The sequence below is a fragment of the Carettochelys insculpta genome, chromosome 10 (genome assembly GCF_033958435.1).
Source record: "Carettochelys insculpta isolate YL-2023 chromosome 10, ASM3395843v1, whole genome shotgun sequence".
NCBI classification, from domain to species: Eukaryota; Metazoa; Chordata; order Testudines; family Carettochelyidae; genus Carettochelys; species Carettochelys insculpta.
Genome location: NC_134146.1, coordinates 3365131 through 3380566, shown reverse-complemented (window position 1 = coordinate 3380566; position 15436 = coordinate 3365131). Strand labels below are relative to the sequence as shown.

The 15436-nt window shown below is 53.2% G+C and overlaps 1 protein-coding gene across 1 annotated transcript in view; it reads right to left on the bottom strand.

Annotated features, from left to right (window-relative positions):
- Positions 1–3704: 3704 nt before the first annotated feature.
- The window catches only part of DZIP1L (DAZ interacting zinc finger protein 1 like), a 37522-nt gene continuing 25790 nt past the window's right edge, over positions 3705–15436 (bottom strand). Inside the window, exons 14-16 of the mRNA XM_075003820.1 lie at positions 12896–13095; positions 9130–9269; positions 3705–7843 (exon numbers count right to left, since the gene is read on the bottom strand). Of these exons, the coding sequence (XP_074859921.1) occupies positions 7667–7843; positions 9130–9269; positions 12896–13095 (517 nt within the window). The 3' untranslated portion in view covers positions 3705–7666. The remainder of the gene's footprint in view (positions 7844–9129; positions 9270–12895; positions 13096–15436) is intronic.

Below are 15436 nucleotides of genomic sequence, written 5' to 3'. Positions count from 1 at the left end.
CTCAGATCTCCTTCACTTTCAATGAACTATTAAAATATGTTCTGCGAAAAACTATTAGAAACCCCAACAGCAATGCTGCTGGAACTGACTGTTAAGCCTATGTCTTCCAGCTCCTCTGTGCCTCTAACACATGGGATCTGAGCCTATTACAGCCCGAGTGACCAAGTGCTGACTTTTTAGCTTCACCTGCAACAGTTCAGGCTTTTTTCGGGGGGGTTCCCAGTTCAGTCCCTCATGTGTCTGTTAAGAAAGCAGATGGCAATGGCACTGGTTTGGTTCACCACTGCAAACAAATGGATTTATCCTGGCATGGAGCTGAAGTAACACAGTGATGGATTCGGCCTCTGAACCACAACCGAATCAAAAACCAGTGAGCATCTGACTGTGAAAATCCTCCACTCACAGAAAACATATATCCCGATCCTGCAAATCCTGCACAGGTTTGGCTGAAGTGTTGTAGGTGAACTCGGCGAGTCTCCTCACAAACATCTTTGCAGGATCGGGTCCCTAGCCAGTTCAGACGCTGCCCCCGACTGGCACGCAACAGCCCTTGAAGGAAAGGGAGCATTACAAAAACAAATACTTCTGAATACTTCACTGTGCTTTGCACAGGACAAAAATGGCTGGTATGCTGCCACTTCTGCTGCTAGATCCCGTCAGAGCAGGGAGGGAAATACTGGGACTGTTTAGCTCAGATCGCAGTCAGGTGAGTGGTGCCATGACAGGGGTGCGCGCAATAACCAGCAACAGTCTTCTAACTTCCAGCCTCGGTTCCTCCTTAGGGCAAATACAATCAGCTGCCGGCTGCCACACCAGCGTGCCTCCACCCTGCCCAGCTGGTGCAGCCCTGTGCTGGGGCCACCAGGGCCGGTAAGGGGGCCTGGCGTCGGGGGGCGGGGGGAAGTGAGCTAGTCACCTCTGTCGCTGCTCGCCCACCTGGAAGTCAGGGTCCGCCCGGCTTTCCGCTCCTAGCTACGCCACTGCTGCACATGAGCACCTGTCCTGGTTTGTGGCTCAGTCGGGGGCTCAGGTGTGGGGCCAGGCAGATGGTGGCACACCATGTGTGTACCCAGAGACCAGCACGTAGGTATGATGGGCTCTCTGACACTGACCACTCAGGCACTGAGGGAACTGAGGCCCTTTCAGCGGGAGTTTTGCAGGCCAAAGGGGCGCCCAGCCTGGGACTTGGGCACCTGGCGCCCTCCCGTGACTCACACCTTAACCAAAGGCAGATGGGCTGCCTCATGGGAGACGTAGTCCGGCGACGAGGCCCAGAAGCGAAAACGAATCACCTGACCTACACCTCCCACAAGACACTCCACCTCTGCCGGCGGAGGCAGCTGAACCCTGAAACTAAATGACTTGGAACATTGGTTCAGCCCTGCGTTTAGTGTTTTACTCCCAGCCCCAGCTCTGGGAGTCATGTGATTATGAACTCTTAAATTTTCTGTTAAAAAAGGCGGTTTCTAGCCCCCGTGGGTGCACAGAAAAGGGTGAGGACATGCCCAGAACGTGCCTGCTTACTCCTCACGTGCACTCCCAATTGCAAAATAAAAGAAAAAGGTTAAAATGCCAGAGCCGGCAGGTTTACCCAGCCACGGTTTGCTAACTGGGTACATCATGTCCGGGTATTGTGGTTGCCACGGTGACCCTACTGGAAGGCCTCAAGGAGTCAAGCTTGTAAAGGAGATGAAACCCAACACCACTCCTGTGGAAGGCTGACTGTAGGTCTCCACGGGGGCGGGAGTTAAGCTGGGCAAAGTGTTTGTCAAGGGACTCTGAGTCCAGGAGAGGTGTGCGGAGACCAAAGAACTCCAAAAGGAACGGAAATGGAGGAGCATGCACCCAGGCCAAGCCCGGGAGAGCCTGGCAGCCCAAGAGACTGAGCCTCTGCTACTGACTTCCTATGCAAAGCTGCTAGGCAAATCACTTTCCCTCTTGTGCGTCGATTGCCCACGTGAAAAAGGGAGACAATAATAACCCCCCTTGTATTCGTTCAGTCCCTTTACACTGCGAGCTCTTCGGAGCAGGGATTGTCTCTCACCAACCTTCAGGTAGGGCTGCTGGGTGCAACAGCATGGTTTTGTTTCCATGCAATTTGGCCTGCTGCTGTGAAGTTGCATTGGGCTCATCTCATCGAGCACGCACAAAAAGCTGACCCCTATCACCTACAAAGAGTAGGTTCTTTTTCAGCGAAATCAGGCTCCTGAGACACTTCCGACTTTACGGAGTGCTGTGAATTCATATTGACTCTGACCAAGGGAAGAAAGACCCATCTCTGGAGCTCCAAATTGGGCTGAGATAAGAACTCTTCTGAAATCTATAGGCAATTAAAAGCCCTATCGCCCTGCCTAGAGTGACAAGGCTACTGCTTTTAGATAGCTGAACAGAAATGAATGAGGCTGGGGATTAATAGCACTAAAATTTATGACACTGCACTGCCCAAATATTATGGGAGCAGAGCTTGGCTGGGAGAGACCTTCCAGCTGTCTCAGTGTGATAGGATTTTTTCTCTCCTTTTATTGTTCAGCTTCTGTGGGCTTTGGGGTGCGCTGGTCCATTTACAAAGGGAGATGTTAGTTGCACTTTGACTAGCGCACACGTCACCATGATGTCATTGACCAGCAGGTGCTTGGTTGTCACGTAACGCCTTACAAGGACTGCAACTGGTGCCATTTTTTTTGTTTTAAGAGGTTGGTTACCCACCCTTCAGACATTTGGTACAGGGGCTGATTTAAGGGAAAGTTAGATATCAGGCTTAGTACCCTGAAATTCTCATGCGAGTTCCCTCACAGCTCTTTGGTGAATACTCTCTGGTCCTGGTGACAAACCCAGCCTTGGGGCCAGCGAGCAAGGGGGTGGCATGATGCCCTGTGCTCCCCTTGGCCAGCTCTACCTGGTGACGACTGATTATTTAACGCACCATTTTGGTCAACAACTTCCTGTAATGACACCTCCGTCTGGGACAGTGCCTCAGATTTCCCGCCTAAAAAGAACGATTCAGGTTTGGGAATGTCCCCCGCGACGTCAGCCGCAGAGACCGAGCAAAGAATTCATGTAGTTTCTCTTCGATAAGCCTGTTTTTCTTGAGTGCTCTTTTTTCTCCAGCAGCCCACTGGTTGTTCAGCAGTCTTCATGCTTCTGATGGACAGGTCGTACCTCCCTTGTCCAGCACCGGCAGGACCTCAGTAGTCCCAAACAAGGGGATTTGCTGGCCAAGGGGCAGTCAGGCCTCCTGGCTGTCCTGTGGTGGGGCCACCAGCCTGCTAGCCTGGGTTCCCTTCTGGCTGCTGCAGGCTCCCTACCCCGACTCCTGCAGGGCTCCCCACAGTGGGCTTCCTAACCCCAGTTGAGCTCCTCGTAGTGAGGGCTGCCCGACCTGGTTCCCTACCCCAGGGCTTACTGGGTTAATCTTCTGCATAATGAAGACATACCCTCAGTGTGAAGTGGTGCACAGGATCTGGTCCAAGAGGTGAACATAGCTGAGCTACTTAGTAATGACACCCATAACACCCAGCTACTCAGTAATAACACCCATTAAATTTAACATCCTTGGCAGCAGGGGGGGCAGACACCAAAGATGCCCAGCACTGGCGTTCCAAATAGGGTTTGTTTGCATTTGTTTTGAGATTGCCGGTGACCAGGTATCCTGGATATTTTCACAAAAGCTCAGAAATGTCACTTTAGCTTGAATTTCTGTTTTAATTCTCCTGAACACAGACTCTTGCACACTACAGATGATGAGACCAGACATGTAAAATGTGAGCTGACAAGATTTTCCCCCAAACGCGAGAGGCACAGGAAGTAAAGTTGGCTGAAAAAAGAGGGGGGGTAAATATAATGAATTTTGCTTTTAATTTGACCTTTGTTTAAAAAAGGTGAAATTACAAAAATATAGAAATTCCATTCAGCTTGGTTACAGGAAAAAAAGGTGGGGCAGGGTTGTAAAACGGTGACTCCCACCCCCCTTTCTCAATTGTACAAAAATATCAAAATCTGAATTGTCCAAATTGTCTCTCACACGGCGCATAAATAGATGTACAAAATTTTTTCGATTGCCCGGTAGTCGTCATTTTTAAGGCTAAATCTACTCAGCAGAACTCGTTTTATGCAGTAACTTATGTACATGGGCTACATTCGTTCTTTGGACAGGATCCTGCAATGTTAAGAATGAGAAGGGGGAATAAAGCTGTGAGCTGCATTTCTGTTCACCTGGGCACAGGCAAACTCCCCTCTAGAGCATTAAGGCCCTGATTGTCTCCCATCATGTGGGAAGTGATATAAGAGGCAGAGGATAGACCCAGCAGTGGCAAATAGCCTGGATGGTCAGGGGAACAACCAGGGGACTGGATGATGGGGCAGGGGCTTGCTTGATAATTTCCCTGTTCTGTTCATTCCCTCTGAAGCATGAGACACTGGCCACTATTAGAAGACAGGACACTGGGCTACATGGGCCTTGGTCTGACCTTTTGCTTTCTACAACCACTTCCAGACACGTACATGGGTGGGAATACTATAGGGGCGCCATTCATTCAACTCCCCTCACCTCTCCCCAGCTCTGACCCTTTATCATGTACCCCTTTTCCAAGTATTGCCAACTTTTGTCCCTAATTTTCCACTACATTTTGACCTTGAACGGCACTTTCTACCAAGCAATAGTGTATCTCTCCTTGTCTAGTCCATTTCCCGTGCGGTGGGGCGGGGGGAGAAAATCCTGTTATAAATGAGATTGGAGAGAGTCCAGAGAAAAGCCACTAAAATGATGGAAGGTTGGGAAAATATGAGCTACGTGAAAAGTAAAAGAACTGGGTTTGTTTAGACTGGAAGAGAGACGGCTGAAAGGGGACACGATAGAAGCTTTTAGGTACCTAAAAGGGTGTTACAAGGAGAAGGAAGAAAAGTTGTTCTGAGTGACCCCTCAGGATAGGACAAGAAGCAAAGGGTTTAAAATTGCATCATGGAACATTTGTGTTGGACATTAGGAAAAACTTTTTCACTGTCCAGGTGGTTAAGCACTGGAATAAATTGCCTAGGGAGGCTGTGGAATCTCCATCACTGGAGATAGTTAACAACAGGATAGATAAACACCTGTCCCAGGGATAGGCTAGATGGGGCCTGTTCCTGCTGTCCCTTCCAGTTCTCATGTTCTCTGATTTTATGGGTTTGTTTGTTTGTTTGCACTACAGAAAAGGACGGATGGAGGGTTAATACCTGGGGCAATTTTTAACATTTGTAAAAAAGTCACCCAATTTCAAAATGAAAGTGTTCCTTGAGCAGGGACTGGATTGCTTTGTCCCTGCTGGCTCAAGGCCGTCATCTACCAGAGCGCACCTGAAAAGCACCTAGTGCCCCTGAAATACCTTTCAGGAGCTGAGCCTAAAGCACACACACGACACCAAACACTGATGCGCTGAAGACAAGGGGACGATTCCCACGCCAAAGTGCTTCGCTGCATCAGGACATGGGAATAAGGGGACTTCGAAGTGGGCGGGGTCCTTTCGAAAAGGATCCCCGTCGGCACGAGCCACGCGGCGTCGAGGCGCGTCAATTTCGAAGCGCTGCGGCCGCCCGCATGCTAATGAAGCGCTGAATATGCATTTCAGCGCTTCATTAGTAAACTTGGAAATGGCCATTTGCGTGGCCATTTCGAAGTTTGGGGCTAGTGTAGATGTAGCCGTATTGTTGTATTAGTTACATCATTCGACCATATCCAGCCATTCTCGTCCAGAGTTTTACACCCATGTGACGCTGGGCCAGCTTTGTCATTAAGGCACAGCCAGCAGCAGGCGGGGTGCAGGTGTGCCCCATAGATCTGGGGCAGCATTATTTGGCTCCTGCCGCTACCACTCTGCTTGCGTATGGCCTGGGATTCAGGAAGCACTCACGGAGCTCAGCTCTGAACCCCTGGAGTGGCCATGCATGGTGGGACACTACAGAAGTGTTTGCATGCTCCCCCTTTGTGCACCTGAACCAGGTCCAGCCACAAGCCACCTTGCAGACACAACCTAAACTCAGTGCAATGCTCTGGTGCAGCTGGGGAGACTGAGGCACTGCTGAGTTCGTTGCTGATCTTTCTGGCGTCTTGGTACATGCAACGCATGGTGTGGTTTTGAATGCTCTGCAGGTGAATGACTCTGAGGGGCTGATCCTCTACACTGCAACTTGTGTAACGATTCACGCACGTCCCTGGGGAGGGTATAAGCGGATACCGTTCTGACCAGGTAATAGTTTACGTTCCCGGCTGTGAGGGCACAACTGGAAAGCCGGGCCCTGCATATTTATGAGAAAGAGCTCTGCTGCTTTTTGGAATGTGGCTTAGACAGGCGCACAGGCTTGGTCTTACAGACAGAAGTGGAAGACCTTTGTTGCCACCCTACACACCCATGGGCGTAACAGGCTTTAACTAACTAACGGAACATGCTTGGTCCGATCTGTTCCTGCACCCTGCTCCCTGAGTGGCTCTAACTATAGCAGCCCAGCCTGTTTCTGGGGCGATGGCACCCTCAAGTGGGCATTTCTGTACATAGCGTCTCCGAGAGAGCCTGCCAAGCAGTCCCAGAGAGGCTGCTGTTCCCCCGGCCCCCTCGTCATGGCTTTGTCAGCTGTAGGACAGGGCCCATCAGAGCTGTTGTGCTGTGTGGAAGGAAGCAGCTGCAGCCAGTGCTGAGAGGCCTGTCTGGGGGGTGCTGAAGGGCTATGAACTGGCTATGGACTCAGGGCCCGATTCCTGCTCCTGAGGGAACATCCCCAGTGTGAGGCAGGGCAGGAGGGGTGGAAACCCAATGAGGTGCTACGTGGGGTGAAGGTTCCAATGAGGAGGGGTCTTTGCCCCTGCAGAACAGGCTGTGGGGCAGCTCACAAGTCCCACTTCATGGGAGGGTCACCCACCCATCTAGGTGGGTGGCCCCAACCCCCCCCTCTCTTTTATGGACCTGATCGGACAGGGCCTCGTAGGCATCCGTTGCCCCAGGATGCTGCCGAAAGGGGGCTCCCCACTGCCCATGATGGGGAGATGACGACATCATGGCAATTGAGCCCCTAGCTGCAGAAATGTCCTCCCTGGGCATGGAGCTCCGAGCACGCTCGGGCGTCCTGTGAATCCATGCACAGTGCGCTGTCTGCTGGGACTCCCTTCTGGCGTGGGAGGAGCGAGGCCTTCCTTCCTCCACTCAGCTGAGGAAGGGCCCTGTACCTGCCGTTTTGATGCCGCAGGGGCTTCCATACTATGGAGCCCCCTGCCCGGGTGGTCATAGGATACCTGTCCTTGCCCTACCCCCACAGAGCCCTACCTGTCCCCACTCCGCTGACCCCAAGCCCCGTCCCGCCATCTGCTCAGTCCTGCTGCTTTCCGTACGCTGGCAGCAGAACACGTCCCTCCCCAACAGGGGCGCTCAGCGATACGTTCTTCCCACCCGGCCAGGGCATGCTGACCCGCACGCGCTGCCGAGAGGGCGCCGGGGCAGCTGTCGCAAAGGAGCCATCGCGGCTGGGTAGCACTGGGGTTCCATGGGAGGGTGATTCCCCCTTGGACTGCTCTACGCTGGTGGGGTTCTAAATCGGGACCCAGTGCATGATCCTCCCAGGAGAAGCAGGAATCCAAAGCTTTGAGGCCACAGGGCAGGAACGCGGGAAATCCAAGCCCTGGCGAAGGGGGCTGCCAGGAGGGTCACCAGGCTCCAGCCCTTGTGCTGCTGGAGCTCCAGACGCTGGTGCCCTGAGACCCTGCTGACTCCCCGCTGTGCCTCACCGCTGGTTGCTGCTGTTTCGACTGGCTCCAGGGCTCCAGGAGCTCTGTGATCTCTTCAAGGGAGGAACTCTCCACCTCGCTGTCCTCCTCGTCAAACTGCAGGGGGAACGGAGGGAGACCGAATGAGCAACCGCGATGCGCGTGAGCAAGGGCTACCTGGCATGGCAATGACCTTGGCTGAGTGCCGGGTGCTGGCAGGGAGTGCTTGCCCTCTGCGCCCCTGGGAGCACTTCCAAGTGACACACCTTGCCTACCAGTGAACTCCCCATTTAGGCTTATCAAATGCCTCCTTCCGCTACTGGTTTTCTGTTGTAGCTCCCCAGCACTTCCCAGGCCAAAGCAGGCACATGCATTGCCCATCAGCAGACTCACAGAATCCTAGGGCTGGAAGAGACCTCAGGAGGTCGTCAAGTCCAGGACTTTGTCAAGCCGGGACTTAAAAACCTCTAGGGATGGAGATTCCCCCACCCCTCTGGGCAACACATTCCAGGGCTTCACCAGCCTCCTGGAGAAATAGTTTTTCCTTATATACAGCTTAAACCTCCCCCTCTGTAGTTTGAGACCATTGCTCCTTGTTCTGTCACCCATCACTACTGAGGACAGCCTCTCTCCATCCTCATTAGAACCCCCCTTCAGGAAGTTGAAGGCTGCTATCAAATTGCCCCTAACGCTTCTCTTCTGTGGACTAAATAAATCTAAATCCCTCAGCCTCTCCTCAAGAGGCTTTTAAAGACCAGGCTTGACCAACCCCTGGCTGGGCTGATTTGATCAGGTTTGGTCCTGCTTTGGCAGGCGGCTGGACTCGATGACCTCCTGAGGTCTCTTCCAGCCCTAGGACTCTACGTCTCATCCATCCCGCAGGGCCACCTTACAACCAAGTTGTACAGAAAGAAATTTAATGTGATGATGTCTAGCAAGCATCAGACTCTGAGATGACATCAGCACGGGTCAAGTCTAGCTCCCGAAGGCTGGTTCTGGTGATGCTGATGGACCTTCAGCTTCCTGGACTCTGACACCGCCCCCCGGCAGAGGGAAGTGCAGGGGAGATACCCACTGTTTTTGCTCCGTGTTAAGTTCTATACAGTACCAGCTGCCCCGGGGAATCCAGGTTTTTTCCCCTCTAGCTGGGGCCTATTGCATGGTCTCCCCTCCTACAGGCAGTTCCCTCAGCTCCCTCTACACACTCACCTGATGGAACGCAGTCCCTACGCCCCCTGCCTGCCCCCCACGGTCCATAGCATTGTTCACCCCAACCCAGTTTACACGGCAGAGCTGTTCTATGGGGAGGGATGGTCACCCCACTAAATCTCTGCATTCCCCAATACCAGGCACCTCCCTCTCTGTGCAGGGCTTGCCCAGCTTTCTCCTGCTGCCAACAGTACCTGGAGTTTCTTGGCTGAGCGGCTGACTTTCAGAGAGTCCGGAGGAGTACCGGGGAGGACTTTTACCCCACCAGCTGGCTTCCTGGCTGGCGTGCTCAGCGTGCGCTCCAGAATTTTAGCCATTGCCGACACCTGCGTCCCTGCACAGAGCACAGCTGGTTAGACTTGGGATCCAGGGCCCTGCACAGACCATATCACAGCATGCCTCCGTGGCACATCCGACCCTTGTTCCAGTTGCTGGGGAAAGGAGTCAGTGACGGAGCTGAGCTGCCCACTTTAGTTCACAGTACCCAAGCCTGAAAGGGACCTCCTGAGTCACTGGGACCAGCCCCAGGCTCTCTCAGGCACCCCTGCCATATGGTTGGCAAACTTGGCAAGCTTCCTCTTCAAACAACTCGGCTGTTTGCTCCTATCAGGAGGCTGTTTCCAAACCTCACTCCGCAGCCTTAGAAACAGTCTTCCAGCTCCCGGCCTCAGTTGCTCCATAGGGCCTATACAATCAGCTGTAGGCTACCGCATCAGTGTGCCTCCACCCCAGCTTACTGAGGCTGCTGCTAAGCGGGAGAGCTGCTAGCTTCATGGCTAACCAGAGCTGATGTGGTGCCAGAGGATATTATGAAGGCCAGGACTTTAATGGGGTTGAAAAGAGAGAGATCAATTCATGGCTATTGGCCTGGATGGGTAGGACCGATGTCCCTGGCCTCTGTTTGCCAAAGGCTGGAAGTGGATGAAAGGAGAGGGATCACTTTGATAACCTGTTCACTTCCTCTGGGCCATCTGGCATTGGCTTCTGTTGGCCGACAGGACACTGGGCTAGATGGACCTTTGGTCTGACCCAGCGTGGCCGTTCTTATGTTCCTATGACAATCTTTGGGATGCAGCCAGCAATGGGTAGAAGCCTTCTGCTCATTTTGTAGGCAGGGCTGACCAAGAGGCGGGGAAGAATGAACTGAAGCTACTCCCAGCCTGGCTCAGCTCTGTACTGCCAGCCATGTGGCTTGTAGTCAATCCCTAAGATGGTGCAATAATTGGAGGCCTCCGTGCAAAATACTGACATCACGGAGTGAGACGTCACTGGGCCGGTCCCATACATGCCGAGGCCAAAATGCACCCAGTCTGACCTCTTGTACAGCACATGCCAGGGGACTTCTCCAAAGTAACTCCTAGGTCAGAGCTTTCAGAAACACGGCCCATCCGCCTTTAACATTCGTCAGCGATGGAGAATCCACTACCATCCTTGATAAGCTGCTCCAATGACTTAGGACCTGTCTAGTATCCTCCAGCTAATTAAATGCCAGTTAATGCAATATATTTAACATGGGTAAGACATTGTCTTGACATGTCCCAAATGTCCATTCCTGGATGAAAGTAACTAATTGACCAGGGAGCTGGGCAGAGCGATCCACAAAGGTCTAGAGCCATCACTGCCCAAACCTATTGTTTTTCTTGTGGGATAATGAACATGCACTAACTAGGTTGCTGGAAAGCCCTAGTGGAGAGAAGCCTCTGAAGTTTTACTGCGAGGAAGACAGGTGAGCTCAACACTAAGGCTCACCTGTGTGCACTATTTATATCCATCCGTAAACTCTTGGGAAGCATTCACCCTAGCCTCTACAAAGGTGGCTAGCTAAAACACCTCAAGTGTTCCTAAGTCCTTTGCCAATAATGTGCACCGGAGGCATTGTTTAAGGGGACACCTTCAAGATCTGGGACTAAAAAGATGGTTTCCCCCTAACAGACTTGCCAAGTGCCTGTCTCTGCTGTGGTTTCTCTGCGGCTGAAAAATGCCCACTTCTGTCCCCAGGCAATGGACATCTTTCAGCTCACGCAGTAGAAGCTGGCCCATTGGAGCTAAAAGTCCTGTGTTTATTGCCCACTGGGATTCAATCGGGGAATCGGGGTCAGCCATGGAGGGTGTTTAGAAGTGAGAACCAGGAGCTCGCATTTGCCCCAGGACGGAAGAGGAAGGGTTCTGAAAACGGGCTGCAAGTAGACCCAGCAACGGGCAAGGCGCTGGAGTTCTGTGCGACGGGACTTTGCCCTGAAGAGGATGGACTGGCAGTCAGAATCCCCTGCTCCGCCTGCAGGCGGGGGACAAGCTAAGCGCGGGGGCACTGTTAACTTGCCCCTGACAGTGGTGTGGTATTGAAGCGCGTGAAGCAGCTGCTGCAGATAACAGGGGGATGGTGGTTTGGGAAAGGGGAAAACAGAGCCAGTATTTGCTCCTGTACTCGAACTTGCCATTCAGTGTCCCCGTCCTGGCTGTACCTGTGCTCAGAGTCTCACTTGAGGCTAATTACTTTGACTGCTGGTGCTGTCGCTTTGTGTGTTAATGAATATAAAAGGTTAACTTTTGTGAACGTCAGTATGTACGATGTACAGCACCTAAGGCTGCTCTGAGGAAGCTGGCTGAAAGCAGTGGCTCTTCCTGTTCTGCATTTGACTGCTCTTCACATACAATTTGTTTCACTGTTTCTTGGTACAGTCTCCGCCTTGCTTGAAAACCTCCCGATAACCCTCAGCAGGGCAGCAGGAAAAACCCTGATATTTGCTCTCCCGAAGCGTATTTTAAGCAGACGCACACATGCATTCGGGGCGAGCGAGCAGAAACTCCCTCACAAACACCAAGCCGAGAGGTCCCTCTCAGTTCTTGCACCCGGAGAAGAAGGGCTCGTCCAACGGGAGGGAAAAGGACGGGGCTGTGTGCTTTGAAAGCACATCAGTGTTCATCTCCTCACAAGGGCCCTGATCCCAGTAGGTCCTTATGTACATCTATGCCTCTATGCAGGTGAACGGCCCCAGGCCTGGGAGTGGGCAGGGATGGGGGCCATAGGGGACAGCTGCCCCCAGGCCTGGCACTTGAAAGGGGCCAGGAGCGCGAAGCCCCCTCCACATGGGACCTTGCCCCTTCTGCTCTGGGTCCTGCCCCTTCTGTAATTGACCCCGCCCCTTCTGCCCTTGACCCCGCCCCCTCCAGAGCCCAAAGCTGAGTTACCATCCCACCTTACCCCAGGGCTGGTGGCCCCGCTGATAGTCCCCTTGGCACCTGTGGGTCTGCTCATGCAGAGTGGGGCCAGAGTGACGCCATATGGCTCTGCAACCAGCCAGGAGCACCTGGCCTCAGGACACAGGCCTGCTTCCCACACCCATCAGCCAGCCCCGTCGGGGTTTTACACTGGGACAGGGAGGGTGAGAAATGTCCTTTTCTGGTCTCCTGCCACAAAAGGGCACCTTGGCACCAGTGTCCTGAGGAGCCCGGTCAGGGAGAACGACTGCCCCTTTCTTGTCCCAGCAGGGCTGCTGGGGGGACCTTCCGGGCCCCGCTGAGAGGTGTGGGGGCTGCAGAGTTAGATCTGTGCCCCAGAAGGGGTGGGGCCTTGGGTGGAAGAGGGATGGGGGCCAGCCTTCCCAGCCAGCCCTTCGGCCCCGGCTGGGGCTCTGGTGGTGATTCGAGGGGCCCAGGGTCTGGCGGCCGCTGTAGCTGCAGGCGGGCCAGGGACTGCAAGGCCCAGGCCCCTTCAAATCACCGGCCACCAGAACTGCTTCACATTCGGTGCCCCCCCAGGCTGAGGAAAGAGGCTGAATGGACAACCACACCTCGCCACCCCCTCTTCCCTTTGGTGGGCCTGAGTTGTCAAATATGGAGACGGGTGTACAGGTGAATCTCCCTTTCCTACCAACCGTGGGGCACGTGACGCGACGGAGGTTCCTGACCGTCGCACCGCAGCTGCCTTGCCAAAGAGGAACAATGTTATCTGTGCCTCACCGGCCGGAGTGGTGCCAATGGGAGGGCTGGCTTTTCTTGTGGAGGACTCCACGTCGGACCAGTCTGAAGTGCTGTCGTCATTCTGGGCCTGACCTGAAGGAACGTGCGCTGCCTGCCGGGTGTTGGGAGGCTTCGGCTTCACCGGGGTGAGCCGGACGAGGTCCTCCGCAGAGTCCTCCTCGGAGCTGAAAGGCGGCGTGCTGAAAGTTCAGTGAGAGGAGAAGGAAAGGTCAGACCCGGAGGAAGTGGAGGGCGTTTAGAAGTGAGAACCAGGAGCCCGCATTTGCCCCAGGACGGAAGAGGAAGGGTTCTGAAAACGGGCTGCAAGTAGACCCAGCAACGGGCAAGGCGCTGGAGTTCTGTGCGACGGGACTTTGCCCTGAAGAGGATGGACTGGCAGTCAGAAACTCCTGCTCCGCCTGCAGGCGGGGGACAAGCTAAGCGCGGAGGCAGCGTTAACCTGCCCCTGACAGTGGTGTGGTGTTGAGGCGCATGGAGCAGCTGCTGCAGGTAACTGGGGGATGGTGGTTTGGGAAAGGGGAAAACAGAGCCAGTATTTGCTCCTGTACTCGAACTTGCCATTCAGTGTCCCCGTCCTGGCTGTACCTGTGCTCAGAGTTTCACTTGAGGCTAATTACTTTGACCAGTGGTGTTGACATTTTGCGTATTAATGAATACAAAGCTGTCATGATCATGAGGGACAGCCAGCAGCCTGGGAGTAAAAGGGTTAACCTCCTTAGCCAGGTGGGGTTGGTCTATAGAAATGTAGGTAAGAATTGAATTTTGGCTCCTCCCTCTTCTCTTCTCTGTCTTTTTGCTTCTTCTTTCCAGCCATGAGGGAGAGAGAGAGAGAATATCTCCCTCCAAGAACAGGCCTTCGAATCTGCTGTAAGTAGGGTAAAGTTTAGATGGATCCATGAGGCTTTGTTGTTTTATGGTGTGGGAAGTGGGATCCGATGTCTGTGCACTTTTTAGAAATGTTCTTTTACTCTCCTTAGCTGTGTCTACACGTGCACGCTACTTCGAAGTAGCGGCACCAACTTCGAAATAGCGCCCGTCGCGGCTACACGCGTCGGGCGCTATTTCGAAGTTAACTTCAACATTAGGCGGCGAGACGTCGAAGTCGCTAACCTCATGAGGGGATCGGAATAGCGCCCTACTTCGACGTTCAACGTCGAAGTAGGGACCGTGTAGACGATCTGCGTCCCGCAACGTCGAAATTGCTGGGTCCTCCATGGCGGCCATCAGCTGGGGGGTTGAGAGATGCTCTCTCTCCAGCCCCTGCGGGGCTCTATGGTCACCGTGGGCAGCAGCCCTTAGCCCAGGGCTTCTGGCTGCTGCTGCGGCAGCTGGGGATCCATGCTGCAGGCACAGGGTCTGCAACCAGTTGTCAGCTCTGTGGATCTTGTGTTGTTTAGTGCAATTGTGTCTGGGAGGGGCCCTTTAAGGGAGCGGCTTGCTGTTGAGTCCGCCCTGTGACCCTGTCTGCAGCTGTGCCTGGCACCCTTATTTCGATGTGTGCTACTTTGGCGTGTAGACGTACCCTCGCAGTGCCTATTTCGATGTGGTGCCGCGCAACGTCGAAGTTGAACATCGACGTTGCCAGCCCTGGAGGACGTGTAGACGTTATTCATCGAAATAGCCTATTTCGATGTTGGCTTCACGTGTAGACGTAGCCCTTGTAACTAAGTTCTAGGCCCATGGTGGAGACTCCCCATGTGTTTTACTTTGTGACTCTTCCATCTGGCCATGAGGCTTGCAGCACAAATATTGTTGTTGTAATAAAAGTTCTCTCTTTTTCTTTTTACTAACCTGCTTTTGGTTAATGTTTGTGTCCTGGTTTTTAGTTTTGGGGCTGAGATTTCCCAAGTCGTCTCTCCCTGGTTTCCTTATTATTACTTGGGTGGTGGCAGCGAATTTTATCCCCAAAATCTAAGGTTTTTAGGATTTTTGTGGGGAAGTTTATACCAAAACCTGGTAAATAAGGTTTTGGAGGTACTTTTGCTGGTCCCCACTTCTGCATTTATCTTGCTAGAGTGGGGAAGGAGCCATGACAAAAGCTTTAACTTCTTTGAATCATAGTATCTACATTAGTTATTATCCACATCATTAAATAAGAAGCTGGCTCTCCCACGCAGCCGCGCGCAACCAGCGTGAATATTTAAATCAATTAAAATACTTTAAAAAACAACGATGGCAATTCTGCCAGGTCTGGGAGCTGGGGGTGTATTTCCTTGACAGGCTGGACACAGTCACGCTAGCCTTGGCTGAGCCAGCATGCTAAAATAGCAAGTGCACTGCAGCTGCACGGGCCACATGAAGAATTAGACTCTGTGTCCTCCATCCAGGACCCAAGGCATGTATACGAGCCTGCCCAGCCAATCCTACCCGGCTGTTCTTAGCATGCTAGCTCAGTCGCGCTGGTCCTGTTACAACACGCACAGTGGTTGAGCCACGACAAGCTCTGCACCTTGGCAGGGGGCTAGACTTGACCACCCGGTGTTCTGTAAATCAGCGCTAGTGTGTCTAGTAGAGCTAGAG